The sequence below is a fragment of the Carassius carassius genome, chromosome 38, assembly GCF_963082965.1.
Source record: "Carassius carassius chromosome 38, fCarCar2.1, whole genome shotgun sequence".
NCBI lineage: Eukaryota > Metazoa > Chordata > Actinopteri > Cypriniformes > Cyprinidae > Carassius > Carassius carassius.
This window is the reverse complement of record NC_081792.1, coordinates 20,350,431-20,367,530: the sequence shown is the minus strand read 5'-3', so window position 1 is coordinate 20,367,530 and position 17,100 is coordinate 20,350,431. Positions and strand designations below refer to the sequence as shown.

The window sequence follows — 17,100 nt, the reverse complement described above, 5'->3', positions numbered from 1 at the left end:
CCCAGCACAGTTATTATGTGACAAGTTGGAAATGAATTGGTCCAAATAGCTAACCTAATGTATCTGATCTCTTTCTTCAGAGTTAAGTAAAATAATGCAATGAAAATAAGTCAATGGGGTAAGTTCTATGAAAACACTATATGATATATGATGTTAATAAATATATTCTACTCTCCCTCCAAATTTTCAAAATGGAGACTGCCCATTCATCTTGTAAAGCAGACCTGAATACAATACAGAGAATAACTGATACAGAGGTTTATTGACCAGGCTAGAAAACCCTGCTGAGTTGAAGCAGTGAGGTTTGGATCTGATATGGTGGACTGAAAGGAAAACTGAGTGACAGCTGTACCTGTGGGGATATAGCCAGACCTCCGAGAGGGTCTCCATCAAGAATGTCTGTGCCTGCATTGTATATGATGATGTCTGGCTTCACTTCATTCAGCGCCCCTTCTGAATGGAGCTCCACCTTCTGTAGATACTCCATGTCTTCTGTGCCCCAGTCCAGCTCCACTTTTCGTTTAATCGCCCCTGAAGTCAGAAAGTAAGACCAAATTAGGCTTTCATCACCTTAACTGCAGATGAAGACAAAGTGTCAGTAAACAGAACAGATAAAAGCAATTATTAAAATAAATAGGGTTTATTTTAACAGGGTCTGTCATAAATAAAAATCAACATAAAAGCATCCTAAAACTAGGCCAAATGTATTTTGTACCTCCAAAATAATAAATTTTAAAAAGCTATTATAAGCCATTAGTCAATGAAAATTGCTAGGTATCATAGGTCACCATTAACTTTCATTGTATGTAAAAGAGCAGCCAGGAAAGTCTGAAATAAATATAAATTTTGTGTTCCACAGAAATAGCCACACACTATTTTGGGGGTGAACTAGTCCTTTAAAGTTGTACCCGTTTCTGTATTTCTTTTCTGCAGTGGATGTAAATGAAAAGTAGTAACTATTTACTTTAAAAAGGCAAAACCCTAATGTAAGGTGTTCTTTCGTTTACTGGTTAAAATGGAAATAGACCACAATACCTTGCCTTCTCAGAGGCTTTCAAGACCTAATTAATCTCTTGTGTCTTTCTAGGCAGATGATAGGACTACAAATACAGAGAGTCAGAAAATCGAGGCACATTCTTTTTTGAACCTATTGAGAAGTCACAGAGGGAAAATGGCATAGCAAAAAAACGAATAAATATTTTAAGGAGAATAAGGCTTACAAAACTTATCATGAGAAGCCAGGATGTGCCTTCAATAGAGCGAGGGGAAGTTTAAGTCAGAACATTATACGTTTATAAAACCTTATGTTTACCTGGTTACAGTACTTAAATGCATTAACGAAATCATCTCAGGTTTGACAAGTTGTCGCAAGGTGTGCATTGAAGCTGAACAGAACAGCAAGTTTTCTGTCACTCCTACTCAAATGTTTGACAGAGCGAGTTAGAACAGTGCAGATAACGGATGCGTTAATTGACGAAGATTATAATGTGACCATATCGGTGCCAGTTGGAGCATGTTGTCAGTCATCCCTTCAAAACACTGTAGGCTGTTTCTTTGATATCCAACGTATCAATCAAAACATTTCCGGAAGGAAATATCAGTGCATGCCAGGCAGAAAAAGCAGACCAATTACCATTCAGTATGCAAATATGACAATGACATCAAAGATCAATTGGAATTTGAATACTGTATCATTGTAAGCCAGAGGAAGACTTTCAAATTTTAGGAAAATTTTGTAAAATAAAGTAAGCAACAAACAGTACACACTGTTTGGCATTTACTTGAGAGGAAATATTTGTGGAGAACAAAAAGAAAGACAAAACAAATATACTGTATGATGCACTGACATCCTTTTTAGTTTGCATGCAAACACTGAGAAAGTATAAAGAAAAGAGTTAAAATAACAATAGAAATGTGTATGATGAAAATCACATACAACCATACACTACAAGGCAGTGAACCAACAGCTCACAGTAGTATATGAGGGTTTGCAAGACACTGCCCCCTGTAGGAGAGCAAGAGTACTTTACCTTCTTCTTCCCAGAAGGGCAACATGCATTCTTTCATTTACATTTATCTGCCTCCACCTCAGTATGTCATTATTTGTGAGTGTGTGTAGGTGCGAATTTGTATAGATATGCAAATAAAGACCAAATCCAGGCTAAATTAGTCAGATAACCATTATCCAAAGTGCTTTGGCTTTTCGTATCACTGTGGAACAGGATATCTTTACATAATCAGGATCACTTCAAATCCCCATTTACACACCCAAATGAAAATTAACTCACTCTTTGCATATCCATCTCCTGGATAGATGTGGCGATTATAGACATCCATTATGTAAATGCGTCTGTCTTCCAGGAAATCCCGCTCATGGCCGTTTCCCTGTAATATATATCAAAGAGCAGATATAAATTCATATTATGTGGAATTTCTGCTGTTTGAACCTAGAACTACAATGCTGCTGCTAGTTTCACTAACTATAGTGCATTAAATACATATAATAAAGATATGGTCTAGTGGTTAACACTAGAATGCTTATCTGGGAGATACTCAGGCCTTTATGCACATTCTGCGCCTGTTTTTCAGAGAAAATCTGCAGAATTCTACATAATGGATTTTAATACAACTCAATGTTTTACAATGAGCTGAAATTACTATATTCAATTTGAATAAGTAAGCATGCAAAGAATGACTCTTTGTGAATGATGAGGGGCTCAAATTCTGTGGAAATCCACAGAACTATGTGGGGGGAATTCCTGCAAAGAAAGCAGATTTTTTTCTTGTTTTCCATAAAAATAAAATAAATAAAATATATAAATTTTCTTCCCTTTGATGTTTGGTCTGTTAGGATTGGAAAATATTTGGCAGAGATTTGAATATCTGGAATCTGAGGGTGCATAAAAATCTAAATATTGAGAAATCATCTTTAAAGTTGTCCAAATGAAGTCCTTAGCAATACATATTACTAATCAAAAATTAAGTTTTTATATATTTAGGGTAGAAAATTTACGGAACATGATCTTTACTTAATATCCTAATGATTTTTTGCATTAAAAAATATGGATAATTACCCCAGCGACTTAAAACTGGTTTTGTGGTCCAGGGTCACATATATAATGAAAACAACAAAAATAAATCATTATTTTTGCAGTGTATTATATGGAGATGATGGAAAAAGAAGACAGACAACAGAAAATTTGGGGCAAAGATATGCATTTCATAACTATTGTATTTTATTTGTTTTACAAAATAGTTCTCTCACTTTGTGTTGGCTCAAACAAATCTCAAATCTGCCACAACAGTTATTATTTCAGTGTATTGCATGTGTCCAGTATGAAAGCAACTGCTTTTGTTTTTGAAATAGAGCATGACTGACAGCATTGTGATGCAAAGATGAGCTTTCCCTTAGCTCTCGGAAATGCTAAGTATCGAGCTGTGTGTTCTGAAGACATAACATTTCCATCTCTCTTCATTCCACCCTCCTCATCTGTCACGTACAGCGTCTGGATATTGTCACTTTTAATTTAAAACTGCTGCAAGGCCCACAAATCATGTGCACGACTACAGCCTCTTATTCCAAAACAGCCCTGTCTCTCTGCTCACAAAGACTGTTAGCCAATTACGAGACTATGAACCACGCATTAGGGACACATTCACATTCTCCTGTCTGCACCATCTGTGCACCCAAGCAGCGAAACCTTGCTGCTGGCAAAAATATATCCATGTAGCAATTTTAAGATTGGTCCTCGGAAATCTAACAGGCAGCTTACATTAATAATATATACCGGAGTGATTACTGAACATGCAGCAGCTCTTAAATAGCACTGATGGTCTCTAGTAGAGGTGAACTGTTATAGAACTGTAATATTATCTAAAGCGTAAACGCTATTATAAGACCAGAGGACGGAAGGTACAGAATTTCTGCATCAGAGACCAAGTCTGCAATCACCTTGGAACTGGACATGAACATGCTGGAAATGTCAGATAGACAATTTCATTGTTTTCATGTAGATTCACCCTCTGTAGTTAGCTACAGGCAGTGAGGAAAAGATGCTGTTTGGATATATGATGACATGAAGTTATCATAACTATAAAAACACAGTCAGAGAGATGCTAGGAGATGCTGTTTTTTAAGTTTTAAGGTACTTTTTTTAAGTGTATTTTATAAATTCATTATAACTTGAAGCACATAAAAAAATAATTAAAAAAAAAAAAACTTTATTAAGATTTTTGAAAAAGAATCAAATTTAGAAAACAATTAAAGATACCTACAAGTTTTTGGTGTTAATCTGGCACCTGGTGCTATTTTCTTTAATTATATGACAAACCCCTTCTAACTGCCAGCATTCCCCTAATTTAACTGAGATGGCAGGCCACTCTAAGGTGACTAAAACATTGCGACAGGAGGTTGTCTAGATGAAGGCCCAAATGGATGACCCTTAGCCATTGCAAGAGAAGCAGGTTATTCAAAATCTGTCATTTCTAGAATACTGCAGCTTTACAATGACCCTAATTCATTCAAGTCCCGGAAAAAGGCTGGAGAAAGGAGAACTCGTCCAAAGTTCACTTTAGTGATGAAAGCCAGTTTATTCCTTAATTGTAAGTCACTTTGTCTAAAAGCATCTGCTAAATGAATACATGTAAATGTAATTTATTTGGGTCTGATGGGAAACATTATGTTCGGTGTCAAACTGAGGAAAGACTGAAGTGCGAAAAGAGAAAGGAGGAGGAGGAAGTGTCATGGTTTGGGGGATGTTCTCTGCAGCAGGAGTTGGGCTTTTATAAAGCTTCATTGAGGGTAAATGCAAATGTTTATCTAAACCTCCATCAGCGACATGCAGTTCCTTCCCTGCAAGAATCTCCCAATCAGCCTGCAATTTTCATACAAGACAATGCCCCCGTCACACCGCAAAATGGGTAAAGCAGTTCCTTGAAGCTGAGAACACTGAAATAATGAAAATCCCAGCATAGAATCCTGATCTAAACCCAACTGAACATCATTGGCAACAAAGTTATGGCTAAGAAACCCATTACAGTCACCGAACTATGAAAGAGATTGCCAAGATGACCAAGATCGCACAAGTGTATTTTTTTAGACCCCCTTATTTATAGAATATTGAAATATTGATCTTTATTTCAAAAAATGGGGGAAAAATATTTTAATGACAAAAACGTATTCTAAAGCTTAACATAAAACTAAAACAATAATAAAACAATACAAGCCAATTCAAAATATTAATAAATATAATAAATAATTACAGTAACAATTTATTATAGCAAACCTAGCATGAATTCAGCTCAGAGCATTTCTTGTCACTTCACTGACCCATCAATACAAATGTCAAAAGGAATACTTTCCCTCATTAAAAATTCATATGAATAAAATATGAATAGCTGAAGACTCACTTGATCTCTGTAACCCTTCTGTTACTGTACACATTCGAGAGTGGAGCAATTGTATCATAGCTGACTGCAAATTTGCATTTGTGACATTACTAGCTAAAAGATATGACCTTGCGTGATGCTGAAATACATAACGCTAGATGTCCCTATAGTTCCATTATGACTACTGTATCAGCCAGTCTTTAGTTATTTTTGGGTATGTAAAGATCTAGGGGTGGTAACAACGAATTTTTTACTTTGATTCCTTATGTCATCTCATTGTACAGATAATCCTGGTTATTAGCAAACACTTCATTTATGCACTACTTGTCGCCTACAGAGACCAGCGTCTGCCATTACATGTCATAGTTTTAAGCCTTTAATTGGAGCTTTAACGCCAACTTCTCCCCTCTCTATATTTTTACAGCCTTTAAACCCAGCTGAGACAGCGCTTTCAGCCACATTTATATGCCAACATGAAGATTCCCACCTTTGTTCTGCTTGTAGCCCTCCATGAATTATTCACCCGGCAATGGAATTGATCTGATCTTATTGGCTTTAGTCGATGAACAAAAGACTATAATTACAATCAAGCCACACTTAAAAATGCCAATGGCAGTTTTATGTGCTACTGTAACACCAAATTTATCAAAAACAACAGCTCCTGGGTCCATGAGAACTTAATTAATAGGCTGGGCTAATTAGTAGAGGAAGTGATTCATACGAAGGAGAGTGTAATAAACTGCAAATTTGATGGAAACATGTTGATTTACACTAATTAAAGGATATGATGTTAAGAGTAGAGGTTGACTGATATGGCTGGCCAATATAACTCTTTCGCCGTCAGAATTTAGAAAACTGCTTCCGGTTTGAGTGTACGCTGGCATGTTGTCTGCTGTTGCTCTCATGTATATTTTTCTACTTGTTTATGTACTTCTTGGACATTTATTTTTGTAATCTTCTTCCCTTTCCCTAATTGGCCTATCACAAGCCTTCAATCCCCCCATACCCCCAGTTTGTTGAAAATAGACCCATGGTCTCCACTTTCTCTGGTCGGTTACTTGCTACTACATTTTGAGTTTTAAAGGTCTGGGGCATTCTTTTCCAGTCTGCTCTTTTCCTACCCATGTTTTTTTCTGGGTGGTTCTTGTGGTGTTCAGTTATACACGTTCTCTAACATGGCCATGTAGATTGGATAGAAAAATGTGCTGCTCATGGTTGAGTTTTGTTTCTGTGCTTGCATTTTTTTTTTTAACAGCTCTTTTACTGTGCAAGGCAGGTCAGCTATAGCTGTTTTAGTGTTTCTCACAGTATTTTTTCTGCAATTTTTTTTGTTACTCATCTGCCGAGTTTTATCATGTATCAGCCAATTTGGTTATTTGTTTTTTGTCTTGTCTTTAATTTTGTTTTAATTCTGATGTATTTCCTGTACAGCACTTTGGCTTCACCATCTGTTGTTTTTAAATGTGCTTCATAATAAATCAGTAAACAAAACTAAAATAGTTGCCATCCACTGCCAGCATTTTTACAAAAGTTTAATGACATCCAGAATGTTTTGTTGTATATGAGTAACTGAACATGCAATATACCCAAAAGGGTAAGTTTCATGAAAAAAAGCAACATTTTAAAAAAAGCTGAGAAAATCATGTTTTTGTAAAAGACTAGGTCTGGATCAGATTTAAAATGATCAAAATATAGATCCTTCCATCAGCACATCCAAAGTTTGCATGGTTCTAAACCACTTCCTGGATTGTCATTTCATTCAGTAACCTTAGGCAGTTTTGTTTTATATAATGATTAATGTTTAAGTGGGCAAGCCACCCTTTTCCGACTGAGGACCATGGCCTCGGATTTGGAGGTGCTGATTCTCATCCCAGCCGCTTCACACTCGGCTGCAAACCGTCCCAGTGCATGCTGAAGGTCCTGGCCTGATGAGGCCAACACGACAACATCATCCGCAAAGAGCAGAGACGAAATCGTGTTGTCACCAAACCTGACCCCCTCCGGCCCCTGGCTGCGCCTAGAAATTCTGTCCATAAAAATCATGAACAGAACCGGCGACAAAGGGCAGCCCTGCCGGAGTCCAACACGCACCGGGAACAAGTCTGACTTACAGCTGGCAATACGAACCAAGCTCCTGCTCCGTTCGTACAGGGACCGGATAGCCCTTATCAAAGGGCCCCGGACCCCATACTCCCGGAGAACCCTCCACAGGCCGCCGCGAGGGACACAGTCGAATGCCTTCTCCAAATCCACAAAGCACATGTGGACTGGTTGGGCATACTCACATGAACCCTCCAGCACCCTGTAGAGGGTATAGAGCTGGTCCAGTGTTCCACGGCCTGGACGAAAACCACACTGTTCCTCCTGAATCCGAGGTTCTACTATCGGCCGGATTCTCCTCTCCAGTACCCTGGCATAGACTTTCCCAGGGAGGCTGAGAAGTGTGATCCCCCTGTAGTTGGAACACACCCTCCGGTCCCCCTTCTTAAAAAGAGGGACCACCACCCCGGTCTGCCATCCCAGAGGCACCGTCCCCGACTGCCACGCGATGCTGCAGAGGCGTGTCAGCCAAGACAGCCCCACAACATCCAGAGACTTGAGGTACTCAGGGCGGATCTCATCCACCCCCGGTGCCTTGCCACCGAGGAGTTTCTTGACTACCTCGGTGACTTCAGCTTGGGTTATGGACGAGTCCACATCTGAGCCCTCAGCCTCTGCTTCCTCAATGGAAGACGTGACAGCGGGATTGAGGAGATCCTCGAAGTATTCCTTCCACCGTCCAACGACATCCCCAGTTGAGGTCAACAGCTCCCCACCTCTACTGTAAACAGCGTTGGTAGGGCACTGCTTCCCTCTCCTGAGGCGCCGGACGGTTTGCCAGAATCTCTTCGAGGCTGACCGACAGTCCTTCTCCATGGCCTCACCGAACTCCTCCCAGGCCCGAGTTTTTGCCTCCACAACCACCCGGGCTGTAGTCCGCTTGGCCTGCCGGTACCTGTCAGCTGCCTCTGGAGTCCCACAAGCCAACCAGGCCCGATAGGACTCCTTCTTCAGCTTGACGGCATCCCTTACTTCCGGTGTCCACCACCGGGTTCGGGGATTGCCGCCTCGACAGGCACCGGAAACCTTACGGCCACAGCTCCGAGCGGCCGCTTCGACAATGGAGGTGGAGAACATGGTCCACTCGGACTCAATATCTCCAGCCTCCCTCGGGATCCGGTCGAAGCTCTGCCGGAGGTGGGAGTTGAAGATCTCTCTGACAGGAGACTCGGCCAAACGTTCCCAGCAGACCCTCACAGTACGTTTGCGTCTGCCGAGTCTGTCCAGCTTCCTCCCCCGCCATCGGATCCAACTCACCACCAGGTGGTGATCGGTTGACAGCTCCGCCCCTCTCTTCACCCGAGTGTCCAAGACATACGGCCGGAGGTCGGATGAAACGACCACAAAGTCAATCATCGACCTACGGCCTAGGGTGTCCTGGTGCCACGTGTACTGATGGACACCCTTATGCTTGAACATGGTGTTCGTTATGGACAAGCTGTAACTAGCACAGAAGTCCAATAACTGAACACCGCTCGGGTTCAGATCAGGGGGGCCGTTCCTCCCAATCACGCCCCTCCAGGTGTCACTGTCGTTGCCCACGTGGGCGTTGAAGTCCCCCAGTAAAACGACGGAGTCCCCAGTCGAAGCACTTTCCAGCACCCCTCCCAGAGACTCCAAGAAGGCTGGGTACTCTGCATTGCCGTTCGGCCCGTAGGCACAAACGACAGTGAGAGACCTATCCCCGACCCGAAGGCCCAGGGAAGCGACCCTCTCGTTCACTGGGGTAAACTCCAACACATGGCAGCTGAGCTGGGGGGCTATAAGCAAACCCACACCAGCCCGCCGCCTCTCACCTTGGGCAACTCCAGAGTGGTGAAGAGTCCATCCTCTCTCGAGGAGTGTGGTACCAGAGCCCAAAATGTGCGTAGAGGTGAGTCCGACTATCGCTAGTCGGAACCTCTCTACCTCACGCACAATCTCGGGCTCCTTCCCCGCCAGTGAGGTGACGTTCCACGTCCCTAGAGCTAGTTTCCGTGTCCAGGGATCGGGCTGTCGAGGCCCCCGCCTTCGACTGCCACCCGATTGTCTAAGCACCGGCCCCTTACGGTCCCTCCTGTAGGTGGTGAGCCCACGGGAAGGCGGCCCCACGTCGCTCTTTCGGGCTGAGCCCGGCCGGACCCCGTGGGGGGAGGCCCGGCCACCAGGCGCTCGCATACGAGCCCCAACCCCGGGCCTGGCTCCAGGGTGGGGCCCCGGCTGCGCCATACCGGGCGACGTCACGGTCCTTTGATTGTTCCTTCTCATAAGGGGTTTTGAACCGCTCTTAGTCTGACCCGTCGCCTAGGACCTGTTTGCCTTGGGAGACCCTACCAGGGGCATATAGCCCCGGACAACATAGCTCCTAGGGTCATTTGGGTACTCAAACCCCTCCACCACGTTAAGGTGGCAGTTCAAGGAGGGGTAAACATTAATCATTATGGAGAGTTCCTGCCTCAAGTGGAGGAGTTTAAGTATCTTGGGGTCTTGTTCACGAGTGAGGGAAGGATGGAACGGGAGATTGACAGACGGATCGGTGCAGCTTCTGCAGTAATGCGGTCGATGTACCGGTCTGTCGTGGTGAAGAAAGAGCTGAGTCGCAAGGCGAAGCTCTCGATTTACCGGTCAATCTACGTTCCTACTCTCACCTATGGTCATGAGCTTTGGGTCATGACCGAAAGGACAAGATCCCGGATACAGGCGGCCGAAATGTGCTTTCTCCGCAGGGTGGCTGGGCGATCCCTTAGAGATAGGGTGAGAAGCTCAGTCACCCGGGAGGAGCTCAGAGTAGAGCCGCTGCTCCTCCACATCGAGAGGGGTCAGCTGAGGTGGCTCGGGCATCTGTTCCGGATGCCTCCTGGACGCCTTCCCGGGAAGGTGTTCCGGGCACATCCCACTGGGAGGAGACCCCGGGGGAGACCTAGGACACGCTGGAGAGACTATGTCTCCCGGCTGGCCTGGGAACGCCTCGGTGTCCCCCCAGAAGAGCTGGAGGAAGTGTCTAGGGAGAGGGAAGTCTGGGGTTCTCTGCTTAGACTGCTGCCCCCGCGACCCGGCCCCGGATAAGCGGTAGAAGATGGATGGATGGATGGATGGATTAATGTTTAATGTTCGCATTATTTTAAGTGTGCATCTGCTTACACGATCACTTGCTTCTGCTTCTTCCTTGCTGAGTTTTGATCCATGCGTTCAATACTCTTTCAGAAGATGTGTACTAGCGGAAAACACTGAAATTTCCAGTGGCGGGGAAAATGATAATGACTATCATAAAAATTTAGAAGTCAGTATTTTTTTTTTTTTTATGTATATATATATATACACACATGTAAAAAAAAAAATATATATATATATATATATATATATATTTTTTACATTTAAAGTCTACCTTTATTCATTAAACTGATCAAAAGTGACCGTAAATACATATAACTTTTAATATTACAAGAATTATAATTCTTTAGAATTTTCTATGCATTGGATAATTTTGAAAATCTCGGTTTCTACAAAAATGTTAAGTGTGTGTGTGTTTAAAAATACATAAATTGCGAGTTAGTAATTGATAGACTTGCAACTGATGCAAACTTTTGTTTATCAGCTTGTTAATTATTTAGTTTATAAGAGGGTGACAGTCTCAAAACAGCCAAATATTTAAGCATCCTGTAGTGGATATATATACAGTACAGACCAAAAGTTTGGACACACCTTCTCATTCAAAGAGTTTTCTTTATTTTCATGACTATGAAAATTTTAGATTCACACTGAAGGCATCAAAACTATGAATTAACAAATGTGGAATTATATATGGAATTATATACATAACAAAAAAGCAACTGAATATGTCATATTCTAGGTTCTTCAAAGTAGCCACCTTTTGCTTTGATTACTGCTTTGCACACTCTTGGCATTCTCTTGATGAGCTTCAAGAGGTAGTCACCTGAAATGGTCTTCCAACAGTCTTGAAGGAGTTCCCCGAGAGATGCTTAGCACTTGTTGGCCCTTTTGCCTTCCGTCTGCGGTCCAGCTCACCCCTAAACCATCTCGATTGGGTTCAGGTCCGGTGACTGTGGAGGCCAGGTCATCTGGCGCAGCACCCCATCACTCTCCTTGGTCAAATAGCCCTTGATGCCTTCAGTGTGACTCTACAATTTTCATAGTCATGAAAATAAAGAAAACTCTTTGAATGAGAAGGTGTGTCCAAACTTTTGGTCTGTACTGTATATAGGTTTGTCACTAGTTAAGACAACAACTTTGACCGCAATTATCATTAAACTCTAAAAAATGCTGGGTTGTTTCAACTCAACTGGGTCAAATATGGACTAACTCAACTTTTGGGTTAAATTTTATAATAAAATTTTCAACCCAGTAGTTGGGTTAGTCCATATTTGATCCAAAGTTGGGTTGAAAAAAGACTGACTTGTGGTTGAATATGTTTCTTCACCTAGTCTGCTCAATTGTAAGAAGGGGCGGAGTTTAAGCAGACTTGATCGGAGAAGTCCAGCATACGTCACCGGAAAGAAGTTATTTCACCAGAAGATCAGGTTATTACAAGGTAAAAAAAAATGAATCATAACATTGAGACTCTCTCAGTAAACGTTCACTATACGTAGATGACATATATTTTGCCTTCTTTTCCTTTCATTATCTTGAAAAACTATAAAACACCATTATTAGCTTACTGAAAACCTGACAAGATAAAGAATTACGGATGTCAAAAATGAGTGTGACAGCTGTCATCTGAAACTCTTTGTAGCTTATTGCCAATTTAGAGCACTGTTTCATTCAACTCTTTACCTCAGAGTCCTTGGTTGTGAGACAGCTCTCTTTTTCATTCTGTTATCTCCTCAAGCACTTCCTTGTCTCTTTCACTTCATCCTGCTCTCTCGCTCACTCAGATGAGCATGACGTCAAACTAAATATTTTCTGCTCACCTTCACTGTCCCCAATGTCCACAGAGAGAAGCCAGATCACAATGAGCATGTAGTCTCACAAGTACTTAGCTGCTTTGGTGTTAATTAATTTGTCAGCCTATAAATAAACTTTGGACCAAGCAAATATCATGATAATATCAGTGACTGGCATACGGCTGATAACCATGTGAAGTCTACACTCCCAGTTAAGGACCATAAAAGCCATAATTTAATGAGAATGATTAAAGAAGAGTCATATTTTATTAAACAGCAGGATAATTTAACATCTCAGCACTGCATCGGATATGACATATTCTACTGCTGCTAAGAGCAACACAGTGGCTTCTTACAATTTGCATATCTGGTCTCTGAAGATGCCATATAGAATACAAAAATACATTTTGCTTTTAAAATAGGAGAGATTGGTATACATTACTATGTATACATACGGCAAGTGTCAGAACTGTCACAAGTTCTATTTTCCCTCTATTATTACCAAAAATCTACCTCTATGTATCTTTTTGAAAGAAGCCTCTTATGCTATCAGGGCTGCAAATAATTGAACAAAATTACAGTAAAACTATAATATTGTGAAATATTATTACAATTTAAAGTATATTTAAATATATATAAAATGTTAATTTATTCACGTGATGCAAACCTGAATATAAAAAATAAAATAAAAAATAAAGAAATCAGCCTGAAATGCATTTTTTAAGGATTCTTTGATCTTTGAAACTTTGGGAAAAGAAAATCTTAAGTGGACCACGGGGGAAAAAAAATGTAAAAAATGCATGACATGACCAGTTAATGCACTTATAAGTTGGTAAAATAACTACAGAAAAAGCCATTACCTCATTACACACTATAAGATCATGTACAATATTATAACCTACTTGACAGTGCAAAAGAGTAGCATTGCCATCATTGGGTAGTGATTGCCATGGCAATCATCTTAATTACACACTCAACATCAAACACTAATAGAGCCATGACTGCAGAAGAAAGCATGTTTCAGTTACAGAAGAGTCCAAGCTGTTGCATATAAGTATTCAGAGTGCAGAGTTATTGATTTTACCTCCAAAAAGGGGGTATTATCTCGTCTACAGTGTCAATTCCATTGACTGACAGAGTGGAGTTGGAAAAGGACTGCTCACCTGATGGGCATCTAGATCGATGATGGTGGCCCTGACAACTCCCTCCACCCTCTCAAAGAGAAACTGCAGAGGCAAACACACAAGGGAAGCAGTTAGGTTGTGCCTGACAGAGGAACAAATTGCAAAGAGGTTTGTGGATCTCATGACATAGCAACAATATGAGTGTGGAATGAATGTGGAAACAAAAAGAAATCAATGGATGAGTTTCAGTAAAAAGATGTTACATAGATACCAAACATGATAACTGTACCCATGAGTCCATGCAGGATTTTTTAATGAAATGATAAATTCAGATGCTGTGTTTAAATAAATTATTTTAGGTTTAATGACATGTTTATACAAGTAATCCTCTTATCTTTAGTCCGTTTATTTCTTAAATAGAGTAAAGTTACATTACCTTTTTAACATTAGCAAACAGCAACTATTCTGAATATAATCTAAGCAAATCCACAACCCCAAAATGTTAATTTCCAAAGTAAAAGTCAAAGTTACAATAGTAAAACAATACTATATTTGATTAATTTGGAGATGATCGTGATATTGCAACTGATATTGCTCCTTATGTAATAAAAAAAAAGTACATTTTCCAAAGTTTGTTTTAGTATTCATTATTCTTTATTATTCACTTATTTATAAATAAAGGAATATATTCTTAATATTTTTAATAAAAAGAACAGTGTAAAAAAACGATTCACTTAAACATTTGTAAATCATGTTGAATGGTTCATTTTAATACTCTCCTCCCATAAATTTTGCATCTGAAAGGGAAACTCAAATGCATATTCAATAAGGTCATGCACCAAATTATCTGTATCCACACCTTTTCAGCACTAATTCACTGCACGGAAATGAGTAAATCCTGACAGTACTATTTTAACGGCAAAAGACGGTTTGTGCTGGCGCAAGCTGTTAGTACAGTAAATCTGGCACATAAACTGTTCAAGCCATTGTGAATTTTTCATATTCATAATTCATTCATATTATTTACAGCTGTTTTACATGATTAATAAATTGCTTATAGGGGCCCATTTTGCACTCTCTAATGTTTTGATGCAGACATCTCACCTTGATAGCCAGTGTGATGTCAGCGTAGGCACAGAAACCTCCTCCTTTGTCACTAGAGCAGTGGTGGAAGCCTCCTCCTGCAAGAGAAGCAGAATGGAGCCTTTAAAACAGCTTGCCTCAATGAATGCTGCATAAAAATGGTACCCATTTTCCAGTGCCACCAGAATAATCTGAATGTTCCCTCAAAATGTGGGTGATTGAGAGACTAGCTTTTAATTAGGACCATTTTTATACATTCAGGCAACAGATCCAATCTGTCCTCCCATGGCCTGCCACATTTAGCCTCATTAAATGACTTTGCACTCCGGAAACTCCTCTACGGGAGCAGGTCGGCTGCTGATTAGCATTTATTGCTTATTCACACGACCCCAGTTGCTGATTCACACCTTTCAATTACTGTGCAACACACTCCGAGGAACAACGCGCGCATTTGAATGAACAGTTGTCCATTGTCTATTAATGTTAAGCAATGCAGAGGCAAAGAGCGACTCCGTTTCTCAGCAGCAAGAATGAAATGGCTGAGCTAGCAGGAGCTACGATTTTTTTCCTACTATCTTCAGAAATGAGGATGAGAATAGAGTAGTGAATGCATTAATATGAAGCCATCTTTTGAATGACTTATATATATATATATATATATATATATATAAGTACATATAATATAAATATATATATAAATAAATAAATATATATATATACACACACACGTCTAGTGAGTGATCACTCCAGACGACTGGATGCTAACACTGTTCTCCACTAAAAAAAAAAATACATATAATTTTTTATTTATTTTTTATTCCCTCTTTTTGTGCAGGCGGACGCTCCTCCCCCTCATCACGGGAGAAATCCTCAAACATCTAACCGAGGTCAGCATCTGCCAGCAACAAATTGTGGATCACCTCGCTAGCCGTCAGGGGGAGACGGAACGCGAGCTCGCCATCCTCCAGGCAGGCTGACATGCTCCGCCGCCTGATCCCCGTGTCCAAGCCGGGCAGCTGATACCAAAAATGACTGCCCACGATGATGTGGAGATGTACCTACAGATGTTCGAGAGTAAGTGAAAGTGAAGTGACATTCAGCCAAGTACTCAGAATTTGTGCTCTGCATTTCCGAAGTGCACACACACAGAGCAGTGAACACACACACACACTGTGAGCACACACCCGGAGCAGTGGGCAGCCATTTATGCTGCAGCGCCCGGGGAGCAGTTGGGGGTTCGATGCCTTGCTCAAGGGCACCTAAGTCGTGGTATTGAAGGTGGAGAGAGAACTGTACATGCACTCCCCCCAACCTCAATTCCTGCCAGCCCGGGACTCGAACTCACAACCTTTCGATTGGGAGTCCGACTCTCTAACCATTAAGCCACGACTTTCCCCACGAGTATAGCCACACGAGAGGGCTGGGAACGCCCGGGCTGGGCACGGCTTCTCGCCCCAGTCTTTACCTTATTTCACTCTCCCTCCCAACCGAGTCCGGTGAGAGCTACGAAGAATTGAAGCGGTAAATCCTGTCTCGGGTGGGATTGTTGCCAAATGCCGCAGCGCAACTCTTCTTCAACTGGGAATACAACGCACGATCGCCAGCCCAGGCCCAAGCTGCAGAACTTTTCCGGCTTGCGCAGCATTGGCTGCTGGCCAGGGATACCACCGCTAGTCAGGTGGCGGAGCATGTAGTGGTCGACCGGCTCCTACGTGCCCTACCCCGCCCCCATCGTCAAGTGGCTGGAATGCGGAATCCTATGACTCTCGGCGAGCTGGTGGAAGCCATCAATCTGGCGGATGCGGGCCAACGACGAGAGGCTGGGGAGTGAGCGGTGCCGCTTCCCTGGAGGGTGGTCCAGGAGCGACGCATGCCGGAGGACACCTCACGGTCAGTGAGCAGGCCGGCGGCTCCCACGCCTCAGGACGAGCCCATGCCCACCAAACCACCCCGCCCTCCATTGAGGGGAAAGAGGTCCAGCCAGGGCCCCACCCGGTCCCACACTTCATTGTCAGGAAAGGCCTGCTCTACTGTGTCGCATCGCGGAGGGGGGAGGAAAAACCCTTGCTAGTGGTGCCATGGGCAAAGACAGAGACACTCACATCCCATGGCTGGCCACCTTGGAGCCCATAACACAATCCAATGGATCCGTGACTGCTTCAACTGGCCCGGCCTGGACGCCGAGGTGAAGCGGGTCTGCCAGGCATGCCCGACCTGTCAACGAACGTCGCCACGGACCCTTCCCCCCCAGCACGCTAATTCCAGTGTCCATCATTGAGGTGCCCTTCGAGCGGATCAGGATGGATCTAGTGGGGCCACTGCCAAAGTCTGCTCGAGGACACAAGCACATCCTGGTGATCGTCGATTATGCCCCCCGGTACCCTGAGGCTATTCCCCTGCGTAAGGCCACTGCCAAGGCCATCGCCCAAGAGCCGTTCCTCCTCTGCAGCCGAGTCGGCATCCCAGCTGTGATTCTGACCGACCAGGGAACCCTTCATGTCCCAGCTGATGGCAGACCTCTGTCG

The 17,100-nt window shown here is 42.5% G+C and overlaps 1 protein-coding gene across 5 annotated transcripts in view; it reads right to left on the bottom strand.

Annotated features, from left to right (window-relative positions):
• LOC132119537 (histone deacetylase 11-like) overlaps positions 1–17,100 on the bottom strand; it is an 81,873-nt gene that overhangs the window by 7,901 nt on the left and 56,872 nt on the right. For all 5 annotated transcript variants that reach the window (XM_059529594.1, XM_059529592.1, XM_059529590.1 and 2 more), the window contains 4 exons: positions 14,597–14,673; positions 13,532–13,594; positions 2,289–2,385; positions 353–531 (listed from right to left, as the gene is read on the bottom strand). In XM_059529594.1, the coding sequence (XP_059385577.1) occupies positions 353–531; positions 2,289–2,385; positions 13,532–13,594; positions 14,597–14,673 (416 nt within the window). The remainder of the gene's footprint in view (positions 1–352; positions 532–2,288; positions 2,386–13,531; positions 13,595–14,596; positions 14,674–17,100) is intronic.